This window comes from Zootermopsis nevadensis, unplaced genomic scaffold, assembly GCF_977971745.1.
Source record: "Zootermopsis nevadensis isolate Lab colony 2312 unplaced genomic scaffold, Znev_1.0 Znev_ptg000023l, whole genome shotgun sequence".
In the NCBI taxonomy this organism is placed as follows: Eukaryota; Metazoa; Arthropoda; class Insecta; order Blattodea; family Termopsidae; genus Zootermopsis; species Zootermopsis nevadensis.
This window is the reverse complement of record NW_028259155.1, coordinates 4019760-4036507: the sequence shown is the minus strand read 5'-3', so window position 1 is coordinate 4036507 and position 16748 is coordinate 4019760. Positions and strand designations below refer to the sequence as shown.

The 16748-nt window shown below is 33.8% G+C and overlaps 1 protein-coding gene and 1 long non-coding RNA gene across 13 annotated transcripts in view; both read right to left on the bottom strand.

The window, feature by feature from the left end:
- Positions 1 to 1618: 1618 nt before the first annotated feature.
- The window catches only part of NfI (Nuclear factor I), a 279859-nt gene continuing 264729 nt past the window's right edge, over positions 1619 to 16748 (bottom strand). For all 12 annotated transcript variants that reach the window (XM_087354492.1, XM_087354494.1, XM_087354493.1 and 9 more), the window contains 4 exons: positions 16609 to 16726; positions 8101 to 8360; positions 6507 to 6750; positions 1619 to 6350 (listed from right to left, as the gene is read on the bottom strand). In XM_087354492.1, the coding sequence (XP_087210618.1) occupies positions 6151 to 6350; positions 6507 to 6750; positions 8101 to 8360; positions 16609 to 16726 (822 nt within the window). In that variant the 3' untranslated portion in view covers positions 1619 to 6150. The remainder of the gene's footprint in view (positions 6351 to 6506; positions 6751 to 8100; positions 8361 to 16608; positions 16727 to 16748) is intronic.
- On the bottom strand, positions 9178 to 16602 carry LOC110831273 (uncharacterized). Its single transcript, XR_002543524.2, has 3 exons — positions 15194 to 16602; positions 14819 to 14876; positions 9178 to 10898 (listed from the first exon to the last, which is right to left on the bottom strand). It is a non-coding gene; the product is annotated as an uncharacterized LOC110831273 (long non-coding RNA).

Here is a 16748-nt window from a genome sequence, read left to right as displayed (position 1 = left end):
TCTATTAAGTTGAATTACTAAAATAGAATATTAAGAGTGCATTTTAATAAAGTTTCAATTGAAAGCGTCTTCCAACTTTTATTTCCATCATCCTGGCATTTACTCTAATTTTCTCTTAGGTCCAAATATTTTCCTTGACACTGTTTCCAAACACCCTCAATGTATGTTCTCTACTTAAGGTGAGAGATGAGGTTTTATAAAATACAACAGATAAAATAGTAGTTTTGTATATTTTAATCTTCAGCCTTCTAGATAGGAGACAGGGAGATAGATGACTTTTAACTGAATGGTTACAAGAATTCCCCACATGCAATCTGTTCCCAACTTCAGCATAAATGTAATTTTTCATCTGTTAGATTCATTCCCTAGTGTCTGTGCTTGCCACATTTACAAAGGGTTTAGTAGCTGTTCTCGAGTTGCTACATGTACAGAAGGAAGAATAAATGCACAGATTGTGATATTAATAAGCACCCTGAAGGGATGTACATGTGCCCAAGACCATATATGGCCAGTAAATCTCCAATAATTTCTTTTGGAATAATCTTAGATAAAATTTGTTATTAAGTGCTGAACCATAAATAGTGTTTTAAAAATACAAGAAGAGGTGATTAGAAGCATTAGGTAAATAGCTTCAAAGCTGCAGATTCAATGCAGAGCTGGAATTCATGGGCATAATTTCCACTTGTCCATTGTTAGTTTTGTCAGCAATTCTGTGAAATCATTTATATAAAGAAACCTGTCAGGAAAATTATTGACAAATATGTATGGCAATAACAGAGACACGTAGGGTTTTAATTGAAAACAAACTTTATTTAATGTTTCTTTTGCAATGGAGGTTCTTAAATAAAAATGTTTATTACTTGACTATATGAAATAGTTTCTTGCATTGCTTCCCAGGATCCCTTCAAAGTTATTGTGATTCCAACCAGTTACAGAAACTCAGCTAATAATAAACGAAAGTCAGACACTGCAAAGAAAGATGACATTTATTGTTAATGCATGCCATTTTATAATATTTTTCTGCATTTTTGGACAGAATTAAAAATGGACGAATCTTAAATAAAATGTATTTCAATGAAAGCAGAGTCTAGTATTTATGGATACATAAGCAAATAATTTTAATACAGTTATTTCTTCTTCAGGAATAATTAGAATCTTTTACTGCCATTTCCATTTTATATGGGCTAACTAATTTATCCCCCCCCACAAATATTAAAACAAAACTGATGTCATACTTTTAAGCCAGGAGAGAGAAAAAAGACTTGTGACACGTTAGGATTGCCATCTTTCATTCTAAGATAAGTTTGTTTCTTTCAACTGTTACATAGCAACAGTTTAAATGAGATATTTCTCTAAATACTTTATACTGTAAATTAAAAATTTTTAAAAATAAATTAAAAAGGGGTTGTTACAATTAGCATGGATATGACTGAAGGTTGGAGACATGTAGGTACAGAATCAGCTTTGGAAGGCACAACGTTTTGCCCGCTGTTCACAGTAGTACGCTGCTGCGCACTATGTTCCATTCCTGGGAGCACCAGCCTACTGAGGATTCACACAGAACTCCATGTTGGAGCATTCTCACTAACATATGTGAAAAACATCAATACATTTAAGATTATGGTTATGTATGACTTTTACTGCAAATAACAGATATTACCAGGTACTTTATACTTTTTATATGCCTGTTACATATAATGATGAATACAACTTTCATGAGTGTAACACTTCCATACTGTTCGAACACGCACAGTTATGCTTGAACGTTCCAGTTCACTTTTCATAGATTGGTCTTGTTTGGCATGATTTATTTTTATTGACTGGAAAATTGTTAGGAATTAACAAAAAGGAAAGGCAGCCCATATTCATGTTGGTCTATTATAACTTCTCTAAAAGAACTTGTCAACAACATGAAAGAAAAAGAGAAAGTAGAATCACAAATAGGTCTCTGGCCATCTTCCCAGGCAAAACAGTACATTCTAATTAGATTAATATAAAACAAAGTAGTATCACAATGACAATTTGTACCGTCAAAATATCATCCAAATTGGCAAACAAGCATATTCCCAGTCTCCCACTGCATTACAGCCTACTATAAAATCCTTGAAACAGTAGTGAATCGCTAGTAGGCCTAGTGATTCCAGTAATACTACTATAATTTAAACAACAACTTCAAGTGTGGATTTATTTACACAATCCAACACTAACATTGGCTCCATACAAATTAAATATTTCTTCTATATTATCTAACACATCAAACCCAGTTTTTTTCCTCTTTTGGTTTTAGTGATTTAAAAAATCTACTCAAACAAATTTGCAGGGAAACCGGCTTGAAGCACAAGTCAACATTCCCTTTTGAATATGAGGCACAAATCAATTTAAGTTAAATACATGTAAAAGTATCAAGAATTGAAGACAAAATGTACATATTCAATCTTGACATTTACTGTCACTATTAATAAACTGTGCTAACTGTATATATGTTACAGTATATTATTGGACACCCAGGATGCATCCTGTATTGGTTCAGTACATTGGATTATATATCATAGTTTTTTTTTTCAGTATTTTTTCTCAATGTATTAAAGCTTTCAATAAAAAAGTTGCACGAGAAACAGTGACAGAGCAGTATTAAAAGAACTGAATAACCATACTTCAATTTTATTCTGCAGATAAAATATGAATCACTTTCGAGAATGGGCACAAATTCATCTGAAAGGTACTAAGGCTACACTTAGACCAAATTCAATGCAGAGCTAATACAAAATGTTACCTGGGTAGCATTATTAATACCTTATGATTCACTATAAAAGCACAATATTTTCAACCGTTTACAAAGAATTATTAGTAACCAATGACCTTTACGTATCTCTTGTATCATAGCTATACATTACTGCAACTTGTATTCAAAAGGTTGCATACATATTTTGCAGTGCTGTACAGATGTTTGAAAATTGCTTTACAATTACCAATTCCTACATAATCAGTTAAAAAAAAAAATAAAAAAAATATTAAGCAGCTACCAAAAGTCTCCAAAAGGGAAGGCAGCCAGCACTGCCTACTGTTTCTCTGTTTTTCTGGAGCACATTACCATCTCAGGCACTACAGGTAAGTTTGTTCATCTTATTGCTGTGGTACAAACGTTTCCATTTCTCGGACGTGCCGAGGCATCTTTGGGATCTCTACGATGAAAGAGCAAAACCGATCTCCCCCCTCCCCCAACATCTTTTTAAAGCTATTCTACTACTCTACAAACATTTAATTTTGACTTAAGGCAACATTTGTCCTCCCTTGCCTTTCAAATTTCTCTCTTTCAGATCAACAACACCCTACAAGACATACAAGATTTATCAGCAGTATATTATAAACCATAAGAATCTACAGGCTCATTACTGGTAATTTCAAGACCTCATCTTCTGAAATTTACGTGACTTTGGTAAATCGTTTTATGTCACAATTTTAACAACGCATTTTCGAAGTTAAAGCATTATATTCTCCCATTTGACGTGTCTTCTTTAAAGTGTTCTAAAGTCATTTTAATACGTTTAAATGACAAACTTTTTATAATCTGACAGCATACAAAACCAGGCTATGTATCTCCAGACTGTCTTCTTCCATTTCTAATGGTTACTATATGGCATGCTGGTATAGAGGAAGACTATAAGTAATTGCTACTACTCATAAATGTCCCTAAATCCTTGTAAACTTTGGGCCATGGGGTAATATTCTATTTAGAGTGTCACAGTCCATATTAACCTTAGCCCAAACACAGCCAAAATGTGGCAAAATGATATCCTATAAAAATAAGCAGCATATCCTGATGTTGATGTCTGTCTCTAAGTTATTATCTACAACACTCACTGCACAAATGTTATTTATGATTTCCATAAAAAAAGAAACAAACACTAAAAAGGTTCTATAAAAATGTGATGCTATCCACTGTATGCTAGCTTTCATTTCCCGAAGGAAAATGTCTATATACAATTAATATATTGAGCCTTTTATTCACGTGATCAATAAAGAACCAACTGACTAATCTGCAATATTATCAACAGTAGGTATATGTAACAATATATAACAAGATGCTATTTATCAAAAGTCTTTCCCAGCTGAACGCCTACACTACTGACAGAGGCCTCGTGGGAAGCAGGCCTTACTACATTTTGATTTGGCTGGCTAGTCAAGTTTTGTACCCCTGCAAGAAGCCCTACAAGTCAACCTGCTAACCTTAGTTTCACAGCTGATTCCTCTTTGGTAATATAAGAAATGATCAGTTGAGATTCTGCATCCTGGCTGTTAACATGTGTGGCCCAAAAGAAGAATATGTAGCTGGTCTAACACTACTTATTACAATTGGTTTGCTGCGCTGCGGCTCGGATATCCTTAACTTTCGCGCCTCTCGCCTTAAATAATCACGTAAAGCCGACGATGTGATCGATTGGTTTACTCTGCCGTCTGCTTGCATCATAATTTTTTCACTATCGGCTTACATCGCATTAAGAAACAAACATGTGTTTCATTAATACATTAAGATGGCACAAAATTTCAACTAATTCTATCTTGTTTTCATGAAATGAATGAGACCTGCGCATTATTCAACAGATGGCACATTCGCTCCGGCGTAGTCATCGAGACGCTGCCGTCAGTCTCCTCTCGTTTAAGACCAAACCTAACAATATGCTAGTACTGTCTTTAATTCTTCAATTACATTTGATATTATCAATGTCTAGCTCCACACATGTGCAATACAGCAGTTGCACTCCACGTATAAGGCAATCTCTCTCTCTCCCCCTACCATCCAACCCCACGACTGTTCTTGCAACCAACACCTACAGATTTTAAAAAAACTGTTTTTTTGAGAAAAAGTACATAAGGAAGAAGATACACAGAATAAGACGAGATGATAAAAGAATCTGACAGATCAAAGAAATGAGCCACATTCTACATCCCAAGGACAGGAGAAATGGAGGAATAATATTGCACAGTAAAAGGTAAGAGGGTGGCAAAGACACAAAGAAAGTGTGCTACAATATGAGCAGATGCGGTCATATCACAGACTTTACAGTTTCTGTACCAGTTCTCTCATCCCAGGTATTCTTGTCCACTGACCCACTGACTAGTACTCCGCACTCAAGTCACTTACTAAAGCCTGATTTGAATCTTTCCCCATAGAATTTTTATAAAATTAGCTATGTGACAAATACCTTACTTTATAATGATGTAACTTCTTTTCAAAAAGATATAATATTCATATATAAAAATAACAAACTGAAAAATCTATTTCAAAACTTAAAGAAGCAGCATATTGTAACATACAATTATGTTAAAGAAAAAATAAAATAAACAAACAAAATAAACACCAAAACGTAATAATTTTCATATTAGATTGCATAAATTAATTCATCCAACTAAATTTATGTAGATATTATAGATGTACCCTACTTTAGATGCCCTATTAAATTAATATGAAATGCACATACATACAAAAAGTAAACATACATAAAACAAAATAATAAATATGTACAGTAGGCCCTACTTTTGCATTGCAAAACATTTTCAACGAACTGCAAGTTTTCCTTATTAAGGAAATGGCAGTATTAGCATAATACAGACCTAGATCAGAAGCTGAGAGCAAGATCCTAGTTAAAAATTTTGAAAAAAAACAAACAAAAAACTTAATTGTAATGCTGCTGATATTCAATAAATCCTGTGACAAACAGCAAACAAACTGCAACAAAAATGTTAATAGCTATGTCTCAAACTTGAGTTTACCGCATAAAACAAATGACATTCACCTTCAATGTGATTAGTTCTTCTCTTTCACATGTGTGAGCCACCACTGTGCATTTTGTAGCAGGCTAAAAGTCTTTGGTAACAAGAAACGTAGTTTCCCTATTTAAAATTGTGATGACTCCAGTCCATATACAATATTAATATATACAACACAGAGTTATCATTGACCAGACTGACTATTGACATATTGACATCCCATGGCATGCTGAAAACTTGGCAGGAATAATAAGCACTGTGTCGGCAATGGAGAGCGAGAGAGCTGCCTTTATTGCTTCTCTGTCTTGCTGTCGGGCCCAGACCACCTGAACGTACACAAATTGAGCAAAACCTAATGAACGCTGCTAGTCTGACTCTGATTTATGATGACTGTGACTTGGCAGGTGGCGCAGACGGAGCGCCGGCCGGAGTCGAGCCTCCGGGGTTTGGCGTCCGCGACGGAGGTGTTTGGGTACCGCCACTTGACCCGTGACTTCCGTTGGAGCCTGAGCCTCCAGACCCCAAGGCCTGACTCGTGTCCATACCCTCATTGGCGTGCACTACCGTGTTGAAATATCGTTCTGTCAGAAAACAATATTTTCATCTTATAATAATGCAATTGTGAATCACAGGACTTTAAACTCCAGTGCGTCTTGGTTCAAGTTATTATTCCCAGATTACACAGAATTTTCAGAATAATTCGATTTCTGACAACACAAATTAAGAAAATCACATACCATCATCCATGAGAGCGCCAGCATTAGGTTCTGGGTTGTTAACGTTCCCAGACATCAGAGGTGTGATCATATTATAGTCTTCATCCAAGCTGATGAATGGAGCATTCCAACGAGGAACGGGCGTAGAACGAGGAGTAGTACGAGGCGTTGTGACAGGAGAAGTGAAGAGGCTAAGGTTGGTAGGACTGATCACACCTGACACAGACATGGCACTGACAGGGCTGATACTTGGGTAGCTGAACAACTGCAAAGAAACAGACATGTAGAGACAGAGTTTTACTCTCTAGTGCACGAAGAAGTATTGATTAGAAACATAATTTGTAAACAGTTGACTAATAAAGAGACTGCATGCCACTAAAAGTCTCAGTATTATTTTCAGTCTCTAGTTGACTCTGTACCAAGCTGAATGAGATCAGGAATTCTGGATATCGTATTAAAGATGCCAGGTATTGAAATAGTCTTTTCAAGGGCGAACATATTAATTCATATTTTGCCTAATTAACTGGTTTTCTTCACAGAACAAAAATAATTCTAAAATATGTGCGTTTCTTACAACTAAACTGTTTTGTTTACATTCAGATTCAGACACAGAAACTTTAAATCAGAATGTCGATAGGCAACAAATCACGGAAAAATAAAATAAATACTCGCTTCCTTCATACTTCTAGCCTTGCAAATGCAACACAAATAATACAATGATAATGTGGATAATGATACTAATGGCTGCTTTTTGTTCATAAACAAAAGATACTTTAATGCTCATGCGTTGCAGAGAAACAATAATTATATATTCTGTTTTGAATATCACAATCTACATATTTTGGTATTCATTTCTGATTGCTGTTGGTATGATTACCACATGGAAATTTTAAACATATAGTTGAATAATATACAACTGCAAAATTTAAATGGGTGTTTGTATGAATACGCACTGAAAAAAATCATGCGAACCCCAGGACTCAAACTTGCACATGTGAAGTTTGTATTAACGCTAGACTTCTATTCTGCCAACTTGTCTACCAATGAATATGGATGATCAAGTGAAGTACAGTTATCACCTTTGTTCTTCTGTGGAATCTTGGAAAAGTAATTAACATAAATCCATGTTTTTCTTCAAACAAGGCAAATATTGGTGTGTTTGATTAAGAGCTAATAAATAATTAATTGCAATTAACAGACAGTAGAGAACTGCCACACATGGACAAATACAAGGAGATTACAAATGACTGTGAATTATGATGCCAGTTGTATGCTTACATCACTTCTGGTTTCAGATACACGATTCATTTTTGTAGCGTATTGTAAACATAAATAAGGAATGTGACAGAAAAGTATTATATGGTCTGACTGAGGAAACAAGTTTAATCCTACTAATAAAAATCCTGCTTATATCAAATGATTTTTGTTCACTTTCATCATATAAATCTGGTAGTGATAACAGAATAATGCACAGTATGAAGAGATGAAGCAACATGGAATAAAGGTTAAAGGTAGCCATCTTCAGACTCGCTGTAGAAACCCCAAATCCTAATCCTACTCAGGAATAAAGTTAATCTTCACCACAGAAAGCCAGAAATAAGGAAAATGTACTTACTTGGCCTGGCTGAGCATGGATGTGAGTGAACGCATACTCTCGACTGACAGAGAAGGGACTTGTCACAACTGTGCGACTTGTGGGTATAACTTCTACTGAGGACGAGGAGGAAGCAGCTGCAGAACTGGCAACTGCCACAGGTGGTGATGGACTCAGGGCATTATTTGGCCCCCGACTATCTCTTGGAGATCCTTCTCCCCCTCCCATGGGTGGCGTGCTTGAGGCCGGTGGGGAGTTAGCAGTTGTTACCGTCAACTCCCCTACATAACATAGAAACAGCTACTATAACCTATTTTACAATACAGATTTGCAGAGCTGAACCTAATTTAACATTTAACTTTGAATGCCATACATAAACCACAGAGCAAATATAAACACACAGAATTCTTATTTCTGGTTAATGCTCATAAATACAATAACCTCAAAGTATGCTCATTGATGCAGATGAAGAAACTTAAGAAGAAAGCAGGCAGCATGGTCGTTATTATTGAGGAGCATGAGTGGAGCAGAACTTACAGAAAATCAATATTAAAGTAGTTTTGCCACATTACAGGAATGGAATACCAACAGCAAGTACAGATCTGAAACTAAATTGAAGATCAAAAGTGAAGTGGCATAATAAAGTGAAGAGATTATGGGCAGGTGGTAATAAAAAGAAATATCTCTCTGTATCTAACAAAACAGGAAATACACAACAGAAACGATTATGTGCTTTTAATACAACCTAACCTAAAAATGTGTGTCAGCCATAAATTACAGTAGCCTCTGACATCACAAAGCAGAAGCCATGACAAACACTCAGACAACCAAATGGGCTCTGATATTATCCAAACTTTGTATTTCATGAATAACTTAAAAATATATTTAATTTTTCGTGGCTGAAAGTATAGCCAGAAGCCCTGTAGTGTGTGGATTTAAATCCCATATGATAAAAGTTAAATCAAGTTCTGGAAATTATATAACAATAAATTTGTATCCACTATAATAAATACTTGACATAAGTGAGGGCAATAAATCATACATCTGTTAATGGTATTTCCAAGTTCTTCAAAGTACTCAGAATTATATGGGGATCACTAACATTTACATGTACATTTTATTGAGAACACCAGAAATCATACAAGTTCACATACGATCTGTTCCTAAAATACAACATAAATATTCACAAACCTACTGATAAGTATCTGTATGCTACAATTATAAAAGTATTTTGCAACAGTAATATCAACATTAAATTACAATCTCTCAACAAATGATTTTCCTAGTCCTTTCTTACAATTATCTACAATTTATTAAATAAAGACATTAAACTTAAACATGCCAATTACAAAACATCAGAAAAGTCAAGAGTGTTATGCCGAACTACATAAAAATGTGGAATATATTATATTTTCAGAAAATAGGACCAAAAAGAATTATACATTTTTGTTTCAAATTTTTAATATACCAACAAAAATTAAATTACTGATATGTGTGTTTATAAAAAAAACATAATCATACTGTAAAAATGTTGTTTATATAGTTGTAATGATTATTATACTGAGTTATCTTGGGTCACTTTCCATCATTCATAAGAATTAACTTCTTCATAATAACAACATACAAATGACACTGCAGCTAACGTAAGAACTTATGACATGAACTACAGAAGCATAGAAGTCCTCCTATTTGTGTGTGATCTAACATAAAAATATGTAAATGACTTATGAAAGTCTATCATTTACTGACATCTAGAGTCTGATATATTTTCTGAATGACCCAAATTAACTCAGTTCAGTAACAATGGGACAGAAGAAGAAATATTGTCCCGAATTAACTCATGTTATTTTTTAGAACAAAATCATCAATCTGAGATAACCCAGGATAATCAGGGAAGCAGTTAAGTAACTGACAATACATATAATTTATGTTATGAATTTACTGGCACGTCCAAAAAGGAAGTACTTGTGTTCATGAACAATTTGTAGTATTACACGTACACATCTTGAATAACTGTTTCTTCTCGACATGCCATTGAATATGACTCAAAGTAGACATTTACTTTACTGCTGGTATGTCAGAGATGTACTGATGAGGATACTTTAGAATTCTCTTTCCACTGGATTTGAAAGTGGTCACTTTATTTGTACTTAGACTGTTTTGTATTCTTAACCATACTGTAACTGGAGTGCATTTTGACTCGTATTTATGGTTTCAACAGCAGATAGCAATTTCAGTTTCAACCTGATAATGGGTTTTGTTGTTACTCTTGAAGAAAATGTTTCTGTATTGCTGCTTATAACAGTTGAATGAGTTTGAAATCTGAAATTATCAAATCTTCTAGTTCTGTAAAGAAATTCACACACACACACATATTCTTCTACAATCTTTTGCAATCAGCTTCTAACTGAATGACATTGATGGTTATGCCAAAATAAACTTCATTATTGTCATAGCTTCCAGTGTGGTATGTTTTCTTAAATGGTGATTCTTCCCAGTATCAATTTCCATACAAAAGCTATTTGCTTCATGCTGACTTGAACATTCTCTGTAAATTATAGCAATCTAAGCTTTTAGCTCATATCATGGTATCAAAATTCCGTCTGAAGCACATAACTTACGTGAATAATCTGGCGATTTTGCCTTTCTTGTATTTTTTCAAAGTTTACAGTTTCAGATTCCTAAGAATTATTTAGTGATGCTCATCTCAAGCTAAGTAAATCACATATATATTTCTGGTTTAAGATGTTCAATGTGTTGCTGGATGTGTTTCCACATGAAGAGCAGTGCAGCAGTCCGCCTTCCATCCAGCCCTGAACCTGCCGGAGAGGCAAGAGAGTCTTATAAGGCTGCCGGTTACGGAGTCAGTAGTTGTTCCTACTTCAAAATATCATTGACTCAACTATATATTAATCAAGTTATATACATTTTTTTTACTGAACTTTGAATCAACTTATTGTCTATTATTCATTCTTTTAACCAATTAATATTTCTAAGGAATTATGCACATGTACTAGTATTTTTATGTGGAATACTACTTTAAGTTGGTTCTGAAACTCCTAACTAAAATGCAAGGCTATGTTCTTCTCTGCTTGTGAAGATTGGGTAATGGTCACAGATATATGAGCATGCGACACTCCGTTGCTGCTTAAGGAGAAAAAAACTGTACATGCTACAAATTCATTCACTCTTGGATACTTTAATTTAAGGACCTTCAATATTATGCCTCTCTTATTTTAAGACTAGACAATTTTTGCATGGCATCAAATAATTCACTCTTTGGATGATGAAACTTCATTTACTTTATAATTTTCACCACTTTCTCAATGATTTTGTTGTTTGTCACTACATTTGTTTCTACAAAATTAATTCATCACATTTCTTCCTCTTTTTCTTCTTGTCTTTATCGAAATACTTCTTAATACAATATACACTTTTCAGTATGCAACTTCCAAGAGTATGCAAAGTATGAACACGTTTCTTGCTGTACCAATATGATTCCAATACTTTGCAGTTTTATCTTGAAGATTTGACTTTTGTTCAGCATTACCAATTGATTATCTCCTCCAGTAAAGAACATGACTCACTCTGACATACAGAATAGCAATCTAAGTAAACTATACAATAAAATGTATAAATAAATATCATGCATCATAAAGTACTTTTTGTATCTGAACAGCAACTAATTTTCAATCTGTATTAAATATCAGAAATGATGCTCACTATATATAAAATGTATGACAAAAGAAAAATTTTCATATACAAACTCTTAGTCATAAATGCATATCGCAAATTAATCAATATTTGTGCAATAAACACAATTTCAGAACTATATGCAAAATTTTTCTGACTGTAAATGTCCTGTATTATATTCATGAATTTAAGTATATCTACTTTAAACTGTTATTCTTTCTCAATATTTGACGGACAAAGTTTATTCTTTGCCTTATAGTTTCTCTTATCCCAAAACCAAAATGAAGGAACCTTACTTTCATGCCTATGCAGTAATTATGTAGGATAATTTCAACTCTTAGAATTATTTTGTCATGAAGGGGCATTATAATTCACCTTCTTCATCTTATTCAATTATGAACTATCTGGTAACAGAACATGAAATAATTCTTAGTGGAATGTACACTTCTTTGTTCGAAGTAATATGTATAAGTACTCTTTTATGAATCAGGAGTCAACCTTGTGTTTAGAAAAGGAAATACAGCCTCTCTGATTTAAGTTCTGGTTTCTTACTGAATTCTGAGAATTACAATTCAGACAATGCAATCAGTTATACTACCAAATTCAGATTAAACTTTAATATTAATTCCAATATGTGTTAATGACTGAAATGTCTTGTTAAAATATATTTTCAACAAATTTTCAAAAGAAATTAACATAGTTCCAAGGATACTAATAGAACATGTATAATATTTTTGACCAGTAGCATTATTAATCAATGTAAAATAAAAAAAGTCCCTTTAGTTTCCTCGGCAAATACTTCACACTATAATATGCAATTTAAAGTGTAAACTTTGTTCCTAATTTTTTGGCTTCGTAAACTGCATATATTTTTTTAAATCCATATAAATGCTGCAACACAGTTTACTTCCTTTCTTCACATCTTCTTTATTAAACTGCAACGTATTTGTTTCCATCACTACTCCATGCCTTATAATCTAACACTGCTGTAAATTATGTTATTCTTATGAGTCACTGTTACATAACCTCAATGTTTCATTGTACAAAATATGCTCTCACTTCTATATATAAATTTATTATTGACTGATTAACACTGTATTTGCTTATTCCAGTTATTCAGTCATTCTGTAAGGTCTATTCCTTGGTATCCTTTATTTTGTAATGGTAACTATTTAACTATTTTCCCTGTAATGCTTTTTCCATTCTTTTTACAATATGCACAGAATGATCACTTATCTATAATCCTTATTCTTGACTCTTTTTAATCATGTCTTCTTGTTCTTGCTGGTCCTATTGTTTTCATTTAATTGTGTATATTGCTTCATTGTTCCTTGTACTTCTTGTTATACATGAATTAAGGTAATGGCTTCAATTCACTGGCCATATTATACATTACTATATAAAATATATAATTTCTGCTACAAATCACTGAACAAAATTTGCAAAAGTATAATTAAATGACACCAAAAATACCTCTTCCATATTTTCAGTGGGCAATGCTGTCCTTATAGGCTTTACTGCTGTTGCATCACATTTATTAGTCAAAATAGTTCTATAGCATCTTACTTTCAATTCAGAAAATTCATTATATACTACATAAATATTTTGTAGTACAACATTTTTTTACCAGTTCTCTCATCATCCAAAACATGGCAAATGGAATTAAAATATATATATTAATGACAAACTGCAATATACATAGCCTAATGCATCCCTTACTAAAAATTTTCACCAAATAGAAAACAAACTTTACATTTAAAAGTTACATTACATTACACATTCACAGTACCTCATTTGCATAGACACCTTTCAAACTGTAATGAGATATTACAGTTTCTAGTAACCTTCGTAGTACAAAAACAATTATCTTACCAGGAAAGCAGACTATCAACCATGGTTAGGTTATGTACAAAACCAAATGTATATTAAAAAAAAGTATTCTGAACTCAATATAGAAAACTGCCTACCTTCTTTTGTAAATAAGACGCAGGTGTGTAACATAATTCACACAGATACTAAAGAACTGGTTTCTTTTAAATTTTATTTAATAATGGCAATTATACAATTGTACTAAAGTAACTTGTCACCACACGCTATACACTAATTTTGTGAACAGTTCACTCTCCAATGGCAATAATTCTATATTTTCTTATAACAGGATATCTTGAACTGTACTCTTGGTAAAATTTAGGTCCACAGTTTTCTTGCAGCAGACATCCATTGCTTTATAACTTGAATTTAAAGCTATCTTTCAAGTTCACATTTATTTCCTTGTCCTTCTATTGCTTTTGTTACTTGCAGGTCATCAGAAATATCAGTTTTCTTGCACTTCCTTTCTTCTTGAATAAGTTTAATTCCAAAAAATTTCTCTCGTATTTCCTGTTTTTACCAGCTTATGTTTCTTCAATTTTTTTAGAAATGAAATATGTACAAGTTCTGTAGCACAATATCAAATTCAGTGTTGATAAAATACACAAATAATATCGAGAATTATTTCTAAAACACTGAATTATATGTATTGTCAGATTAAACTCTCATATTTGACAACTTCTTGGTCAAATTCCCTTAGTTTTTTCATCAATGCTTCTTCATTCCTTCATTTTGTTCTTTCAGTTTAATAAACTGCATAAGTTGAACATCTCATATTCATTAATAAAATAACTTCTGATTTAAATTAAACTCCTGACTATCCATAAGGTCACTATGGTTCAAAAATCTTACTGCCTGACAGAACCAAGGGTTCAAAGAGTAAGGTAAGAAATAACGCAATTTAATTTTTGATTATCAAGCTGAAGATTTTAATTTCCTTGCTATATCTGAGCACAAATAACATATTCAAAACTGTAAGATGCACAGAGAGGATGAATATGCCAGATGATGATTGAACACAATCGCGTGTGTCACGGAACATGAACGGAGGATTGCATTTTCTCCACAAGCAACAAGGGAAAGTCGCATAGTCACTAGATATGCTTGTTAAGATTATCAGCCTTTTACCCTACTATTTTAATATCAAGTCCTGTTTCAAAAATATGCAATTACTCACCTTCAATGTAAAATAATATCTTCTCGACAAGATCCACATCAGAAGACAACCACTTAGCCTGGAATTAGCAAGAAATCATGACAAAGCATATCGGTTGTTAAGATTATAAACAAAACTCTAAAGTGTCTCAACAAGGCATCTGTATCATAAGTCATATTTAATTAAATTAGTTATTCAGCATTTTATTCCTGTATGCTGCATGCAACATTCTGCTTTAAGAAAAAACAAATTTTGCAAATGGAAGATTCTTTTCAGAATCAGAGCATGGAAATACTTCATCTGTCACATTCTATCAACTGCAAATCTCTGGCTTTCCATTTGTATTCCAAAAAAACAAGTTTACTTTATCTATTATGTATGCATTATTATACTAACCTCACTCTGAGGATGTTCCTTTTGTATGATGTCCATGCAGATGTACCGAGTCTTCATAATTCTTCGCGGATTTACGGCTTCTGGCCAAATTTATCCGCACTAAATATTATTCCATCGTATCAGTTCACTAACTGATATAATATTGAAACAAGAAGTATACAAATATTTAAAATCCTATACGATAGCTCATGTTGAGCAGTATCAGGCTTAATAACGTACCGTGATTTCAAATTCTGAAACGTTATCTCAGTACTACTAAATGCATTTGGTGATTCATTCAATACTGCATTACTGATAAGTGTAGATGCTTCTAATATTGCCTTTTAAAAAAGATCCTAAGATATATATCCCTGTCTACCATCACTTAAATGTTTAACACGTAAGAAATTCATCAAAAGAGTTAAGAAACTCATTAGTACAGTTAAAATGAATGTATAGCATGGAATGTACCTGAGGAAGATCTGAGGTTGTCTCAGTGTGAGAATGTGGATCACAGTTTAATATGATGCTGTGTAGTCTTGTAAGTGGTTTCCAAAGTTTCAGAGGAACATGTTAACTCCACCTTCAGAACAGAAGTAAATCAAAACAGGTGAAGAACGGAAGCAGCCAATGCAAATGGCAACAGAAGGAACACCTATGGCTGTCAGGTCCTAAATCGACACTTTCAACGAAGGCTCTATAAGGGCAGTGGACAGAAAACGGTGTAAAAGATATAATAGTAAAAGATTAGGGTGGCCAACGGAATGGGTATAAAAGAAAGAAGGGTAACTGAATGGCCCAGAAAAGGAAAAATTTCAAGGGAGGTCCCAGGAATGCCAAGTCAAAGTAGTGCTTCTGTTCCTTCAGGACGTAAACGAAGAGGGTTCCATGACCTGATCAAGGAAAACCCATCTTTCGTGTTTACATTGTTGGTATGGTGTCTGATCTCTATTACTTCTCTGATGATCTGGTCCTTTTGGCGAGGACACTGGTTTTCTGCGTCATGGCCAGGTTCGTACGTTGGTATGTTTCCGAAAAATGTCGGCAACCTTCTACGAGACTACACAGCAGCACAACTCAGATGACCACAGTCCACACGTAAAGTAATTAATTTTATGAACCAGTGTGCTCGTGAAATTCAGGTGTTCACTGCTAAAACTTTGCACGGCATGTAACTTGCGTCTACCACGAGCGATTTATTTTTGACATTGACTCGCATGGAGTATCATATACAACATTTTTCTGAGCTAGAAATTATGAAGGAAAACAAACAAAACCAAATGACATGTGTGGTACTAAAAATGAATTACAATACTAAAATTTGTAATTTCAAAAAGCACAACAAATTAAGGCCATAATTAACAATGCAACAGAACACGCACACTGCACAACAACTGGTAATAAAATATATAGATCTTGTGGGGGAAAATTCTCACCTGTGGAGCGAATGATGGCGACTGGGCGAGCCATGGGTGGTGGGGGTGGTGGAGGCAGCATCGTGCTGGGGTAGTACTGTGACAACTTCGAAGGACTCCGGGAAGGTCCTGGCTGAGACTGCAAACAGAATATAAATACT